General features: G+C 36.2%; 1 protein-coding gene across 3 annotated transcripts in view; it reads left to right on the top strand.

The window, feature by feature from the left end:
• AGL (amylo-alpha-1, 6-glucosidase, 4-alpha-glucanotransferase) overlaps positions 1 to 17,072 on the top strand; it is a 79,634-nt gene that overhangs the window by 20,352 nt on the left and 42,210 nt on the right. For all 3 annotated transcript variants that reach the window (XM_027868261.1, XM_027868260.1, XM_027868262.1), the window contains exons 6-12: positions 2,521 to 2,702; positions 2,892 to 3,003; positions 3,198 to 3,324; positions 4,068 to 4,170; positions 4,264 to 4,361; positions 9,659 to 9,798; positions 14,461 to 14,648. In XM_027868261.1, coding sequence (XP_027724062.1) covers positions 2,521 to 2,702; positions 2,892 to 3,003; positions 3,198 to 3,324; positions 4,068 to 4,170; positions 4,264 to 4,361; positions 9,659 to 9,798; positions 14,461 to 14,648 — 950 coding nt within the window. The remainder of the gene's footprint in view (positions 1 to 2,520; positions 2,703 to 2,891; positions 3,004 to 3,197; positions 3,325 to 4,067; positions 4,171 to 4,263; positions 4,362 to 9,658; positions 9,799 to 14,460; positions 14,649 to 17,072) is intronic.

Below are 17,072 nucleotides of genomic sequence, written 5' to 3' on the forward strand. Positions count from 1 at the left end.
CTATTAGGTTGCTAATAGGACAGCAAAGTTAAATGACAAATGTTGAAGAGGATGTGGGAAAAATGAGACATTAATACACTGTTGGTGGAGTTTTGAACTGATTCAGCCATTCTCTGTTAGATTTTGTGCTTTCTTCTCCAATTGGTCAATTGTATTTTTAAGGCATTTATTTTCTTCATTGTACTTTTTTTCCAACTGGACAATTGTGTGTTTTAAGGACTCATTTTCTTCAGTGTACTTTTTTTTCAGTTGGCCAATTGTACTTTTAAAGGACTCCTCTACCTCTCTCATTTGGCTTTTAAAATCCTTCTTGAGTTCTTCTAAGAAGTCTTTTTGGGCTTCAGACCAGTTCATATTCCCTTTGATGTTGCAGATGTGGGTTTGATGACAGTGTTGTCCTCTTCAGAATTTCTGTCTTGCTCTCACTCTTCTCATAATATGAATCTATCGTACATTTCTTTTTACTCATGTGTTTCTTTATTCCCTGGCCTTTACAGAGAATAAGCTCTCCTGCTGGGGAGCAGAGGGCACTGACCCAAGCCTCTTGTGATGGGAGCCTAGGTTTTGGTCCCTGGCTTTGTGTGCTGGGGCCTCTTATGTTGGCAATTGGAGGCTGTAGGGTTCTGGCAGCTTACCTGGTGTTGGGCTGAGATCAGCAAGGCTGGGACTTTCAGGCAAATCTAAGTTGCCTGCTTTTCCTTTCCTTTAGCTTTGTTTAGCTCCTTTTAGATAAGAGCTGCCAGGTGTTTATCTGCCTGGGGCCCCTTGCAGTGCTGCCTCCCTTATTTCTGTTGAGGCACTGGGAGACTTCTTTGCTGTAGAATGCTGAGGCACCTGGTGGTTTTCTGAGCTGGTTTCCACCAGTTACCCCACCCTCACTGAGGCACTTGGAGGTACAGCTGTTGGTGTTTGCCTGCTAGACCACCTGGGCTTCAGGATCTCCTCCTGGTTGGCAGTTGGAGGCTGTAGGGTTCTGACAGCTTACCTGGTGTTGGGCTGGAATCAACAAGGCTGGAACTTTTTGGCACCTCTAGGTTGCTTTCTTCAGCTCCTTTCAGATGAATGCTGCCAGGTGCTTATCCGTCTGGGGCCCTTTGTAGTGCTTCCCTTATTTTTGCTGAGGTACTGGGAGACCCGTTTGCTGTAGAATGCCAAGGCACCAGAATCTCCTCCTGGTGTGCTAAAGTGGGTCTTTCCATTAGCTGGCTGGGTGACTCCTGTTTTGTACTTCTCCCCTTCCCCCAGGGTAAGAGGGACCTTTCCCGTTAATCCCTCTAGCTACCTGGGCTACTGCAGTGCTGCACCCCGTCTTTCTTTTGGTTCAGCTGTTCCAGGGTTTTTTCTGAGGTGATATTTTCTGGGTTTTCAGAGGTTGATAGGGGAGGGTGAGAGTGACTACCTTTTTACTCTGCCATCTTGGCTCCCGGAAGCAGAAGTCCTCAACCATTCTCTAGAGCAATTTGAAACTATGCCTAAAGGACTATAAAACCATGCATACCCTTTGACCTAGCAATACCACCACTAGGTATGTATCCCAAAAGAGATTGAAAAAAAAAAGGAAAAAGACATATATACACACACATATATAGATAGATAGATAGCAGCTCTTTTGACTGAGTTCAAGTTTTACAGAACAAATTCTTTTACTAAGGGGATTTGGTCTGTGAAGTTTGGATTCAGTCAGAGGGCCACAGTTGAGGACCAAGAGGGCCCCGTGTGGCCTTGAGGACACAGGTTCCCCACCCCTGGTCCAGGAATTGCATTCATACTTTTTGCCTTTAACCACATTTGGTTGTTTCAGGATATACAATTTGATTTTATATAAAAATGAAAATGTTTGTTCACTTTAAAGTTAGCATTTTATTATTATAAATGGTTCATGAAGTATAACTTTTACCCTTGTTCTTCTTTGATCATATTTCTTTTAACTAGCACTTTGCCAGTCTCATTGTTCATCTTACTAAAGACCTTTTTCAGTATTTGGTAGTAAAATCGTGTGCCACTGCATTAAATATACAAATGACTTTAATTGTTACAAATACATTTTTACCATGAAGATCATCTGTGTAAAATAGATGATTTCATGGGCAATACTTGCATAGTATCAGGTTTTCCACTTTGGATTACCTATGGAAAATTCAATGTGTAATATTTTTAAAGGGTAATAGTAGTTTGTTGTTATTGTTCAGTCGTTTGTGTCCAGCTCTTCATGACACCATTTGAGGTTTTCTTGGCAAGATACTGAAGTGGTTCATGATTTCCTTCTGCAGCTTCTTTTTACAAAGGAGGAAGGTGAGGCAAACTAGATTAAATGACTTGCCCAGAGTCACACCGCTAGTAAATGTCTAAGGTCACATTTGAACTCAGGTCTTCCTGACAGCTGACTCTGAGTTCTACCTACTGTGCCATCTCACTTTCAAGCAGTAATAGTTTATGTAACTCTTAAGAGGTAACATGTAGAAACCAATAAAAGCTAATTTTGTTATAAGCTTTCCCTTTTTTGTTTCCCTTTTCTGTAAGCTGCCAATAGTAAATGGATTCAGGAGCATCCGGAATGTGCATACAATCTAGTGAATTCTCCACACCTGAAGCCAGCTTGGCTCCTGGACAGGGCACTTTGGCACTTAACATGTGATGTTTCAGAAGGAAAATACAAAGAAAAAGGACTACCTGCTTTGATTGAAAATGACCAGCAAATGAATGTTAGTATGTCTAAAGATACACCTAACTGAAAACATAGTAACACAATTTGTAACAGAACAAAGTAAACTATTTGTTGTAACATAGTTTGGAATTGGTACTGCCTATGACACATGTTTGCATTTTTTTTTTTTTTTTGATTATTATTCCCTGAGAAGTTTTCTGTAGTCTTTTTCTTTGTACTTTTTCAGAGTATTCGAAAAATAGTTTGGGAGGATATTTATCCCAAGATTCAGCTCTGGGAATTTTTTCAAGTGGATGTTAACAAAGCAGTGCAACAATTTAGAGCCCTTCTTACACAAGGTAAAAGACAGTTCCAAACTTAAAGAAATTTCATAAATATACTTCTCTATGAGACTATCAATCAGTATAATTTCAGGGATGTTTGAAAACCTAAATTTGTATTTTTGCAACTAAGAATTGTGAAATGAAGATTTCAAAAGGCTTACTTATGTAGTTGTGGATTTTAATCTTTTGTTATTTTCTTGTTCTTTCAGAAAACAGGAAAACAATAACAAAATCTGACCCAAAGCAGCTTCTTAAGATTACTCAGGACCCAGAATACAAACGACTTGGTTGTACTGTAGATATGAACATTGCTTTAGCTACTTTCATACCACATAAGTATGTAGCTCTATTTTTCCTGTGAAATAGCTGTCTTAGTAATATTTGTGAATTTTCAGAGACCTTTAAATTAGTTGGGTAATAAATTTTATGGGATTTTATTGATCTCATACCTCCCAGGGGATTTGAGTCCTAGACTCATTCTAGGGTCATAGTGCTGTGCTGATCTGATTACCCTACTGTAGTTGCCTTTCACATCCTCATTTTACCTGTAAGTTTTTCCTTTGAATTCCCCGTAACTCAGCACCTCATCGCACTTTCCCCTTTTAGGCTTAAACTTTATAGTTTAACATTTAGTTAAATTCTTTAGTAAGGGTTTGATAATTATAGGGGAAATGATTAAGCTTAAAACGTGCACAAAAATTCAAAGTATTCTAAAAGTTAACTGACAAAAAAAAGTAGTTTTCATCTAAGCCTCCTAATTAAAATGTAATCCCTATCCATTTAGCTAAGCCATCATTTTGGCCAAGACAAACTTATCATATATGTGTTCCCCTCATAAGTATGCTATCAGTGTCATTCTATCATTCTCTCAGGCTATATGCCCAAGGATCCTTGACTCCATCCCTTTTCTCAGGGATGGCACCTCATCTGTATGCTATCTATGAGTTGTCGAGGATCTGTTATGCAACTCCAAAGGGCACGCAGGTTATAACTATGTATTATTCATACCAGAAGTATTGTTTCATGTAGTTATTTCATAAACTCATTAAATAATAATTATTATATTGTATCTCATTTAGCAGTGGACCAGCTGCAATTGATGAGTGCTGCAACTGGTTCCGTAAAAGAATTGACGAATTAAATGCAGAGAAACTTCGACAAATAAACTACCATCAAGAACAGGTTTCATTTATTTATTGCTGTTTTGTTTCTTTCTTTGAATTTTATTACTGTTTCTTTTTTTTCTGAAGTAACATAAACTTTAATGACTTTCAGGCAGTTAATTGTATTTTGGGAAATGTGTTTTATGAACGACTGGCTGGCCATGGTCCTAAATTAGGTCCTGTTACTAGAAAACATCCTCTAGTTACCAGGTATTCTATTTTTCTTTTTGTCTCTTTGAATTGCACTTAAAAACTTTATAGTCATATTTACTTTTCAAATGTACTTAAATATTTTAAGTGTGGATTTTAATAATTGAACTAGAAATAATTTAGAAAACATTTAGTATTGGCCTGTGTGTTAAGTTTGGTAACATATCTTTTATTAATTTTATTAATGAGTACTATTTATATTGTGATTTCTAAAAACTACAAAGCTACTAATTAATTTTTGATTCTTAGTGCTGAACAACTTTGAAACTATTGTTGTTAGTGCTAAAAATACATTTCCTTATTCACTAAATTTTATTACCATGCAGTTTTGTATGTGTTTCTGGGTGTGTGTGTGTGTGCACGCACGTGAATGTGCACATACAACTTGTACTATATTCTTACCAATTAATGTGATGGTGAAAGTGGTACAAAATGTTAGGAACCTGAGATAAGTTTGTAGAGATTATTTACAATCTTTCTTTTTTTCATTATTTTGAACTTACATACCAAAAAGAGAATCTCTATACATAGGAACACAAAAAGAGGGTTCTTTATGAAACCATGAATTCCCATTTCATAATTTTTAAAGTAGATAAATTCTGCTCATTACTTCCAAAACTATTCTACTTGTCTGTGTTCCCTTATGCTGGATTTTTTTCTGTTTTCTATGCATTTTTTAAAAGTTTCAAAAAAACAAAGTTTTAGTGGCCCCCTTTTTTTTTTGGCATCACTATTGCTGCCCTTCTTCCCCTCATTAAAAACAGAGAGAAAGAAAGGAAAAGGAAAAATCCTTGTTAAAAATGAGCATAGTCCAGCAAAATGAATCCATACAGTTGCAGTGTCCAAAAATGTTTGTGTATATCTTGTATCCATTACATCTCTGTCAGGAGATGTCTGAAGACTTGGTCGATCATATTTCATTGAACAGAATTCTTAAAAGTCTTTTAAAATTGCTTTTCTTTATGTTGCTATAAATTCTTCTAAATATTTACAAAATACATAAAATATCTGGGGATCAGTTTACCAAAGCAAACAAAAGACTTATATAGATATAGTTACAAAGTTAAAGAAATAAAGACCAACTTAAATAGCTGGAGGAATATTTAGTACTCAGGGTTAGGTCATGCCATAATAAAAATGACGTTAACATCATTGATAATCTACAGTTTTAATGCTATACCAATTAAACTATCAAAGGGATACTTTATAGAACTCAATTAAATGATGAAATTCATTTGGAGAAATTAAAAATCTGTAATATCAAAGAAAATAATGAAAAAAATTGAGAATGAAGGGAGAATAGTCATTCCAGATCTCAAACTGTATTATAAAGCACCAGTTATGAAAACCTTTTGGGATTGGTTGTTAAAAAAAAACAGAAGAAAGAGCAGCTAGGTGGTGCAATGGATAGAGCACCAGCCCTGGAGTCAGGAGGATCTGAGTTCAAATGTGGCCTCAGATACTTGACACTTCCTAGCTGTGTGGCCCTGGACAGGTCACTTAATCCAGATTGCCTCACACACAAAAAAAAGAAAGAAAAGAAAAAACACAGAAGTAGATCAGTGGAACAGATTAGACAAGGGAGAACCAGAAACAATAAAACTCAGTTACCCCAAAATATATGTTACTTAGGAAAGAATTTGTGTGTTGGCTTCTGCCAGTTGTGCCAACTAATCATTTGGATCCCAATTCCATCATTAGTTATCCCTCCCAACTTTTTCCATTGACAGATTTGATAAACATGCTATCAATACCTTCACTTAAGTCATGGTTTAAAAATATTGAGGAAAACAATTCTAAAATGGCGTTAGGAATAAAATACTACAGACTTGCCTCCAAGTGATCAGTCTATCAGTAATGTCCAAACACGTGGTCTGTGTCTCTTCATCTCGTCCATAAGAATATTATGAGAGACTTTGTCAGATGTCTTACTGAAATAGAAATGTACCATGTCCATGTCATTCCCCTGATCTTCTTGTCTTATACTTTTGTGTCATAGAAGCCATATCTGTCCCACACATGCTAGACCAATTTTTTCCTTAAAAGGTAATGAAATTGTTCTTGAGACTTAATTGGTCCAGGGGACTAAGGTTCAAGTCATTAACGTAGCTTCCTGGTTATCTAAATACAAAAGACAGTGTTAAGAGAGGTCTTATGGTTCTTTAGGCCTGAAATATATTTCTTTTCATTTCCTAATAATGTAGTGAGCACTGATTAAGTACCTACTGTGTGCTTCAAGTCACCCATATTTTTGTAACCTCACAACTTCTTTCAACTGTTCACTTTTCCTCATTCCACATATTCAGTTACTTGCCAGTTCTTGTCAATTCCACCTCCACAGTGTCTCTCAGATCTTCTCGTACCCCTGCAACAACCTTAATTCATGGTCTCAGTCCCTTGCCTGAATTGTTGAAGTAGTTTTTTTATTGGCATCCCTGTCTCAGGTCTCTCCCCATTCCAGTCTATTCTTGATACAGCTGCCAGTCATATCCCTAAAGAATAAGACTCATGCTTTATTATATTTGTTATATTAATATTATATTATATAATATTATGTTTTATTATATAGTAATATTATTATTTTATCATATTATATTCCTAAAGCATGTCACTCACATCCTCAGTAAACTCCAGTGGCTCTCTGTTATCTCTAAGAGTAAATGTAAACTTCTTTTTTGGACTCTTAAAGCCAGCCCTTCACAACTCGGTTCTAATCTGCCTTTCCACTCTTACACATTATTCTCCTTGATGTCCCTTACAGTCCAGCCCTACTAGTCATCTTGCTGTTTTTCATATGTAGCAACCAATCACCTTTCTGTGTCTTTATCCACAGTCTCTCCTATGCCTGTAAGGTACTCCCTCCTCATCGCTGTGTCTTAGAATCCTTTTGTTGTCATTATTCAGTTGTCTCAGTTGTGTCCAACTCTTCATGACCCCATTTGGAATTTTCTTGGCAAAGGTATTGGAGTAGTTTGCTATTTCCTTCTCCAGCTCATTTTACAGATGAGGAAACTGAGGCAAACCAGGGTTAAGTGATTTGCCTGGAGTCATACAGCTAGTAAGTATCTGAGGCAGAATTTGAACTCAGGTGTTCCTGACTGTAGTCCCAGTGCTCTATCAACTGTGCCACCTAGCTGCCATAGAATCCCTAGTTATCCATAAAGCTTAGCTCAAGTGCCACCTTCTCCATATATCCTTTCTTGATTCCCCCTCAGATTCTATAGCCTCCTCACAAAATTGTCTGATAACTTATTTTGTATATGCTTATTTATATGCATGTTGTCCCCCATAAAATACTGAAAGTCCCTTGAGTTGCTGGGGTTGTTCACTTTTGTGTTGGTACCCCCAGTGCCTTGTGCCTGGTGCATAGTAGGTGCTTCATAAATGTTTATTACTGATATTGATTCAATGCAGACTGAAGCACACTATTTTTCTACTTTCTTTCATTTTTTTCTTTTATTCAAGTCTTCTGATAGAAAATAACTAATATGGAAATGTTTTATATAATTGCACATGTATAATCTATGTCTGCTTGTCTTCTCAGAGAGGGGGGAGAGGAGAGAGGAGGGATAGAATTTGGAACTCAAAACTTGAAATAAAACTTTAAAAATTGGAAAAATAAATAAAAATAAGTATTTGTTAGTTAATTGCTTTGTGAGGACTTGGAAAAGTCCATTGGATTTAACAATGAAGATATTGGTGACTTTAGAGAGAGTACTTTGAACTGGGTAGTATTTCAAGGGGTTGAGAAATGAATTGGAGGTGATAGTTTGGCAGGCAGTTAGTAGACAAGTTTTTTATGGGAAATTTTGGTTGGGAAAAGGGAAAAGATATAGGACAATAGCTTGAGGAGATGTTAGAGTCAAGTGAAAGTTTCTAAAGTTGGGGCATGTTTTTCACCAGGGAAAGAGTTGATGAATAAGGAGAAATTCATAATTAGGAAATGAGGAGATTATCTGATTATCAAAGGAGCAAACTCTTAGAGGAGATAGGAGGGCATTAATGGCACAAGTAGTAGGGTTGGAAATGGTAGGGAAAAATAGGCACCATTGAGACTGGAGAAAAGGAGGAGAGGGTAATGATGAATCTAAGATTATTTGAATTGTAGAGCTGAACAAGAAAGGAAATGTATAGTAGCCTCATTTTTTTGCAGTGAAGTCTGGGTGGAGGTACTCCTGTTGAGAAGGTGAGAGGAGATAGTGTTATAGGTTACCTTATTAGAGAAGAGATGGTTTAGGATAGAGGGAACATGCATTTATTAAGTACCTATTATGTACCAAGCACCGTGCAATATTATTATTATCTCATTTGATAATTGACACTGTGGGGAAGGATATAGGATCAGTCATGCAAGAGTGAAAGGATTGGAATTAGAGCCTAATTGAGATCAGATAACATAAATTTGTAGTAGACCAAGTCAGCGTGGTTTTGTGGCTTATTACAGTGACATTCAGCAAAATAGAAACAGGAATGAAGAACCTATGTGGCAGGAATAAACCAAAGAAATGTTTAGAGAATAAAACCTTGTTTTATTACTCACTGTACAACTGGGTAACTGCTTTCCAGGCTACTTAATACCTTCTCTGCATAATTTTTCAGTAGTTACATGATTTTTTTGTCCAAAAGTATTGTGGACAGAAGAAGTGAGAGTATTGAATTTAGAGTCAGGGGACATTTGTTCAAACCCTAGTTGTGCCCTGAGTAGCTGTGGGGGCCTGGGAAAGCCATTGAACCCTGGACTTTTCTTATCTATAAAATGATGATAATACTCTCATCACCTCTTTCACAGAATTGTCATGAGGATCCAAGTGTTTTGTCAACCACAGAATAATATAGAAAAGTCAGCTTCTGTTGAGAGATACAGACAGACAGACAGAGAGACATATCTGGCCTTAGATTGAGGAAGCCTTGCATTCAGATTTTGCCTCAGACACAAACTAACTTCTGACCATGAGTGAATCACGTCATTTTTTTGTGCCCCAGGCCCATCTGTAAGTCTTATATTTACCATTTCCATATTGTCCAGATTAGGAGTTCCTTATGCTGATGAAAGTACAAATCCAGAACAAAAAAAAGAAAAGTTATCCTAATCTTTTTTACTCTGAACTCCAACTCAAGGTACTACATGTCCAAACAATTCCTCTGTTATTTAGATTGAAATTTATTTCCTGTAAATAATGTGAAAACTAATTTTATTCATTCTTAGGGCTGAAAAGTTTAATTTTCACAATGATTGTTTAAAATTTTGTCCTAAATTCATTTTTGCCTTGCCTTAATATTGAATTATATCTTCATAGATACTTTACTTTCCCATTTGGAGAAATGACACTTGCAGAAGAAGAAACCTTTATTAATCGCCCAGATAAAAGTTGTTTCTTCATGGCACATAATGGCTGGGTAATGGGAGATGATCCTCTTCGAAACTTTGCTGAACCAGGTATACCTTTGTTATACATGTATGGTTGGAACCAAGAACAGTTTTATTGCAGCTCAATAATATATGTTTCATTTGTTTTACTTTGGGTTGTACTACTGCTTAAAGGATGATTAGGATAAATATTTTTACTCTTTGACAAAAGCACCTTGCAGGTATTTATACATGTGAATATAATTTTCATAATACAAGCTAGGAATTATTTTTAGAGGTTTTTTCCTTTAATATATTGATTTTACCTTCAATTTAACCACTGTTTCAACTGAGACAATATTTCCCTTTACATTTTTGTGGTATATTGAGCATTGAAAGTCACCAACGCATACTAATAGCTAGTATTTACATAGGGTTTTAAAGTTTGCAAAGCACTTTATGTGTTATCTTGTTTGATCCTCACAGCAACCCCATGAAGTAGGTATTATTATAATCCTCATTTTATAGATGATGAGGAAACTGAATCTGATAGAGGTCACTTGACCAGTCTCACAAACCTAGTATCTTAGGCAAGATTTAAACTAGGGTCTTTCTGGACTTTCTTAAGTCCACCACTGTATCCACTGTACCACCAAACTACCTAAGCCACGTGTGCCAAGCATTTGCAAATGCAGCCTAAGGATGATTTTTAGCTAGTAATTGATACACATAGAACCCTAAAGAAAATTTCAAAATAGATAAAGCCTATCCTTTGCACCTTCAAACCTTCTTTCTTCACCTCATTTTCACTTCTTAACTGTTTCCACATAGTACTTAGTAGCTTCATGCTGTCTTCTCTTTGTTCAAAGACTCCCACTTTCCACACAACCCAGCCATTTCCTTAAATGTCTCCATGTTTCAGAGTTTCCTTCTATCTCCTATCTTAGACAAAATTAACCTTCTCAAAGATCTCAGGTGTTAGGCATTCCGATTTCTAACTAATTTGGGGTAAATTATAAATAGTTATAAGGCTTAACAGGGTGGTGTTTGCATTTTTTTCCATTGCTTTAAAGCCACTAATCTTCAATTCATGCAATATGAGCCTGAGATATTTGTGATCAAAATTATATTCATTGTCCATTCTGCCAGTGCCTTTTACCCATCAATTTCTTCTGTCATAGGTTTTCCAGGAGTAGTCTTGAAGCAGGGTATACTCCCTTCTCTTTTTCTTTTCTTTTTTTTTTTTTGACTAGACAGTGGGATGGGGTTAAGTGACTTGTCCAGGGTCACACAGCTAGTAAGTGTTATGTGTCTAAGGCCAGATTTGAACTCAGGTCCTCCTGAATCCAAGGCTGGTGCTCTATCCACTGTGCCACCTAACTGCCCCTTCCTTGTCTTTTAGACACCATTTTCAAAAGAGCAAGTTCCCTTCTTGTTTTATGTTTGAGAGACAGAAGGGAGACTGAGCCAACTTCCCAACACTTCTTACTTTTCCTTAACCATCTTCAGCAATCCTTTTCTCTCTCATTTTGTGAGCTATCTAGTTTGGGAATTAATAAAGTTATTAAATGTTAAAACATTTTACTAAAGTTAAATAACCTGGATATCTCCTAAGCCTCAATTTTCTGTAGACTTAGTGTTTCCAGTTACATAATTGTAAGTTATAAAGCTGTTTTTCAAGAATGGATCTCCTATTTAACTCAGGGTTTTGACTATATTACTTTATGTTTTTTGTATAATAGTCGGCTGTTTATTTACCTACCAACCTCATAAAGACAACATTAAATGTGTGTTAAGAACTTCCTGTATTTAGAGCATGATGATAGACTCCGGAAAACCTAGAAACTTCATATAAGAATTGATCCATATTATATTTCTGACAACTTCAACTACACACACACACACACACACACACACACACACACACACACATTTAGGGGTTAGAGTAGATTTATATCATGTTCATGCCTATGCAGCTATTCCCAGTTTTGAATCAGTGACTATTACTTACCTTCATAATTTTGCTCCTTTTATTGTCTCTCTTATGTATTAGTTGGAATTCTGATTCTTTCCACTGGTATAAAGTTGTTAAAACAATGAAATGTTTTTATCATTCAAAGAAAAGGTACTATACATACTCAAATGTATTTTTCATTTCATGCTCAGATCCTTTGTTTATCCCAGATAATACTAACATAACATATCAATATACATTCAAACCCCTTCACAGTCTGGAACCAAACTACCTTTCAACCTCATTGGACATTACTCCTCCTTCTGCATGCTGATTCAGTCAAACTGGCCTCTCTCTGTTCCTCATATAGGATTCTCCCTCCTTAACCTTCACCTCATAGAATCCCTCTTTTCCATGAAGATGAAGCTCAAGCACAGTCTTCTATATGAAGCCTTTCTGTTTGAGACCCTCCTCCCACCAAATGCTTGTATACTCCTTCCAAAAGTGGTTTTATTTAACTACTCGTTATGCTGTAAATAATTATGTGTGTACTCATTGTCTCCCTCATTATAAGTTCCTTGTGAGTAGAGATGGTTTCATTCTTTGTACTTTTATCCCTAATACTTAGCACAATGCCTGGCACATAGTGGGAACTTAATAAATGTTGTTTGTTGATTGATTCAGAAAACATGTATTAAAATGCCATCCATATACAAGTCTATGTGCTAAGTACTTGGGAAGATATTTTCAGATAAAATTATCTCTGCCTTCATAGAGGTTATAATTTAAGTGGGGAATAGTATAATACATAATGTTACGTATTAAGCACATTAAAGAATTACAAAATAAAGCTTTTTGTGTTATAGTCAGTAATGAAAAATCATCACCAATGGGAGATGAGGTCTGAGAAGGCTTCCTAGAGGAGGAAAAATTTGAGTTGGGTGTTAAAGGATAGGACGGAATTTAGCAGGCAAGAAGAAAATAATCCAGTCTGGTTGGAGTACAGGCTGTGAGGAGGAGAGTGTATGAGTTGAGATAGAGCTAAATATGTACAATGGCACCACATGGTAAGACAACCTTGAGTGACAGGGAGATGAAGTTGAACTTTACTCAGTAGGCAATGAGGAGCCTTTGAAGATTTTTTAATTAAAGAGTAACATGACATGTATAAGAATTAAATTGAGGTCTTACCATTTCTCTCCCTGGGGCAGCTAGGTAGTATACTACATAAAGTGCTGAACCTAGAGTCAAAAAGACCTGGGTTCAAATTTGGCCTCAGACAGTTACCAGCTGAGTAGTCCTGGGCAAGTCACTTAAATTTCTATTTGCCTCAGTTTCTTCAATTGTAAAATGGGAGTAATAATATATACCTCCCAGGGTTGTTACAAGGATCAAATGAGATAATATTTGTAAAGCACTTAGGGCAGAGCCTGGCACATAGATGCTATATAAAAATATCATCATCATCATCTTTATTATTATTATTATTATTATTATTATTATTACTCTTGGTGATCTCATTAGCTTCCATGGATTCATTTATCACCTCTGTGCAGATGAATCTCAGTTCTCTGTATCAATCTCTAGTCTTTTTCTTGACATATAGTCTCATATCACCAACTGTTAGATGTTTCAAACTGCATATCTTGTAGGCATATATCAAACTCAATATGACCCAAACAAGACTCATTATCTTCCTACCTCTTCTCCCTCTAAATCTTCCTCTCTTCTAAACTTCATTATCACTGTCAAAGACACCACCATCCTTTCAGTCACTTAGGTTCCCAAATTTGGTGTCATCCTCAATCTCACTCACATAACATTTTGGTTATTTGCCAAATCTTGTGGTTTCTATCCCCTCTATCTCTCCTTTGAGTCTCCTCATCACTGATATATCCACCATCCCATTTCTGCCCCTCATCACCTCTCACTTGTACTATTGGAATAGTCTTCTATTCAGTTTCGATGCCTCAAGTCTTTACCCATTGTAGTCAATATCCCCAGAACTGCCAAAGTGATTTTCCTAAAGAAGTCCAACCAAGTCTCATACAAATAACCTCCCTTCCTCCTACCCAAAACTTTCAATTAATTCCAGTGGTTCCATATTACCTCCTAGGTTCAAATATAAACTTTGGCATTAAAACTCTTCACAACTTGGCTTGTTATTCTCTTTCCAGTTTTATTTCATATCACTGCCCTCCACATACCCTACAGGCCAGCCAAACTGGCATTCTTAATGTCCCTCACACACAATATCTCATCTCTTCCCTCCATGACTTTCTATTGACTATCTTTCTGCTCTGAATATTCTCCCTTCCCCCCTCTGCCTCTTAGAATCTGTGCCTTCCCTCAAGACTCAGTTTAAACACCATCTTTTTCAGGAGACCTCTCCCTGTCTCCACCTGCCCTCTCCTCTAAGGGTTACCTTGTATTGTTGTATATATCTTCTTTATACCTCTTATGTTCATAATATCTCCCTCATTAGAAAGTAAAGTCCTTGAGGACAGAGACCTGTGTTGCTTTTTTTTTTCTTTAAGGCAATTGGGGTTAAGCGACTTGCCCAGGGTTACACAGCTAGTAAGTGTCAAGTGTTTGTTTGGTCTGAGGCTGGATTTGAACTCAGGTCCTCCTGACTTCAGGGCCAGTGTTCTATCCACTGTGCCACCTAGCTGCCCCTGCTTTTTTTTTTAAAATCACCAACATTTAACACAGTACCTAGAACATAGTAAGTACCAAATAAGTGATTGGTGATTGATTCATATTTTTGTACTTATGAAAACAAGTTCTCTTTTTTACAGGTTCAGAAGTTTATCTGAGGAGAGAGCTCATTTGCTGGGGTGACAGTGTGAAATTACGCTATGGAAATAAACCAGAAGACTGTCCATACCTTTGGGCTCACATGAAAAAATATACTGAAATAACTGCCACTTATTTCCAGGGAGTACGCCTGGATAACTGCCACTCAACGCCTCTTCATGTAGCTGAGGTACAGGAAACTAAAACATATCTATTATAAAAAAAATTCAGGAAAACTAGGGGAAAAATATTTAAAGCAAAAAATAATGTGCTGGCTTTTAATGATTGGGTACTTTGTTTACCTTGGTTTATTAGTTGATTTTGTGATAGTATTGTAACTTTATAAAATGTCTACAAATTGATATTTTCAATTTAACTTCTGAATAGTAGGAAAAAACATCCTTAAGCAATATAGTTTGTTGATAATTTGCTAAGTACTAGCAATTTATGCTTGATTTTTAGTTGAATATTTCTAGGTTGCTTTTAGCATTTTCTTAACATTATAATACTGTGTAGCATATTCTACATTGCAATATTTATTCAAGTATATAGGTCTCTCCCTCTTTCCCCACCTGGATTTTCCTAAGGGGAAATTTCTGACTTAATACTGAAGAGTTATTTTGTTGTTTAAATAGTGATTGAAGAGATATAAGCAAGTCACAGTCTAACTGGTTGAGGGAGTATCCATGCTAATGACATCTTTTATATATATTATATATGTGTGTGTGTGTGTGTGTGTGTGTATACACACATATATATACATATGCATATATATGTTGAGTTACAGTTTTATGTATGCTTGTATTTATATAAACACACACATATGCAAACACTGTAACAGTACCAATAAAAGACTTAAACAGAATTGATGGTCCTTTTTTGTCAGTATAGCCACCACAAAAAATATAAAGGTCATTAATCTTCACACCATTAATTTCCTAATATCATACATGTATCTCATATCTAGCCAGAATTATTCTTTTAATATATTTCTACAACACTGTAAGATGAAATGACTAAGATATTAAATTCTATTTGGGTTTTAATGTAGAACCTATTTCAAAATGGAACTGATGTCCTATCTCTTGATGATTGACTGTTTATAAAGAAGGACCATCAGTTGTAACAGTAATTCTAACATATTTTGAAACCAGTTATATTGTCATACTGACTTAATTTTCTTATTATCATGTAAATATAAGTATAAGCATTAATAGTTCTATTGTCTGCCTTCTGCTTTGGGCTTTTAGCAAGTCCCCTTGAGCCACAGCCAGCATTTGAAACTGTTAAGGCAGCTAGGTAGTGGGTAGAGCATGGGGCCTGTAATCAGGAAGACCTGAATTCAAATCCTGCCCCAAACACTAGCTATCTGACCCTAAACAAGTCACTTAACCTTTGTCTGCCTCAATTTCCTCATCTGTGAAATGGGGATAATAATATGACATACCTCTCAGGGTGGTTGTAAAGATAAAAATGAAATAATATTTGTGAAGTACTTTGCAAATCTTAAAGCACTATATAAATGCTAGCTATTATCATCTAGTGCAGTTTTGCAAATTTCCTATGTATTTACCTATTCTTAGGAGCCTGTCATTTTTCTGCAGGCTGATGTATATTTTGGCAGCCCACCAGTAACCATTACTTTAACTTGTATAGTATTATTTAGAGGTTTGTATATCCATAATCTTAACTTCTACTATCTTTTTTTTTTTTACTGGAAAGAGTGTGGTATAGTGAATAGAGAGTGGTCCTTGGAGTCAGGAAGGCCTGGATATAAGTCCCACTTCTTAAACCACACTTGTTGTGTAATCCAGGGCATGTCACTTAGCCTCTCAGTGTCCCCAGGCAACAGTTAAAGACTGTAACTGGCAGAAAAGGTGCCAGACTGCATTAGAAGAGAGAATTCCTTACCTCGAGTTTTCCACACCAATGAAATCACAAGTCTAATCCAAAAAAATTTTTAATAAAGAATTTTTATGATATATCCTCAAAGAAGAGAAGCATATAAAGATGCCTCTTGATAATGGTGCTAAAAACATATGTATGTATATGTGTGTGTATGTATGTATGTACGCATCAGTTCATATAATTAAAACTTAAATTTTTTGCTTATAATTTGAAATTGTTACAAAAGTCTACTTTAAATCCCTTAATACATGATTAGAATGTGGGTTCTCCTTATTACTTGTTAGTAGAATTCAGTGTATTCATTAGCCTTTCTACATGTATTCTGGTAAATGTTTTCCTGCAGAAGCCTGATAACTGATTACTGGGTTAGAATTAGCTACCTGGCTCGCACTAGCTTCAGGTGTGCCCCTGCACAAGTGCAGGTTGTGTTTGTTAAGAGACTTTAAAAGTTTATTACAATCTGTAGGAGATGCTGGCTGCAGCCAGGTCAGTCAGACCTAATCTTTATGTGATAGCTGAACTCTTCACGGGCAGTGAGTACCTCGACAATGTCTTTGTCAATCGCCTGGGAATTACCAGTCTGATTAGAGGTATAAAAATCAATGGGAAGCCATGCAGGATGGCATTATGATTGATATTTTTCAATGTGACACTAACATTCTCTTTCTTTTTCTTTTTTTCCCCTTGTATCCTTATGTCTGTTGTA

This window comes from Vombatus ursinus, unplaced genomic scaffold (genome assembly GCF_900497805.2).
Source record: "Vombatus ursinus unplaced genomic scaffold, bare-nosed wombat genome assembly UNPS02014787.1, whole genome shotgun sequence".
NCBI classification, from domain to species: Eukaryota; Metazoa; Chordata; class Mammalia; order Diprotodontia; family Vombatidae; genus Vombatus; species Vombatus ursinus.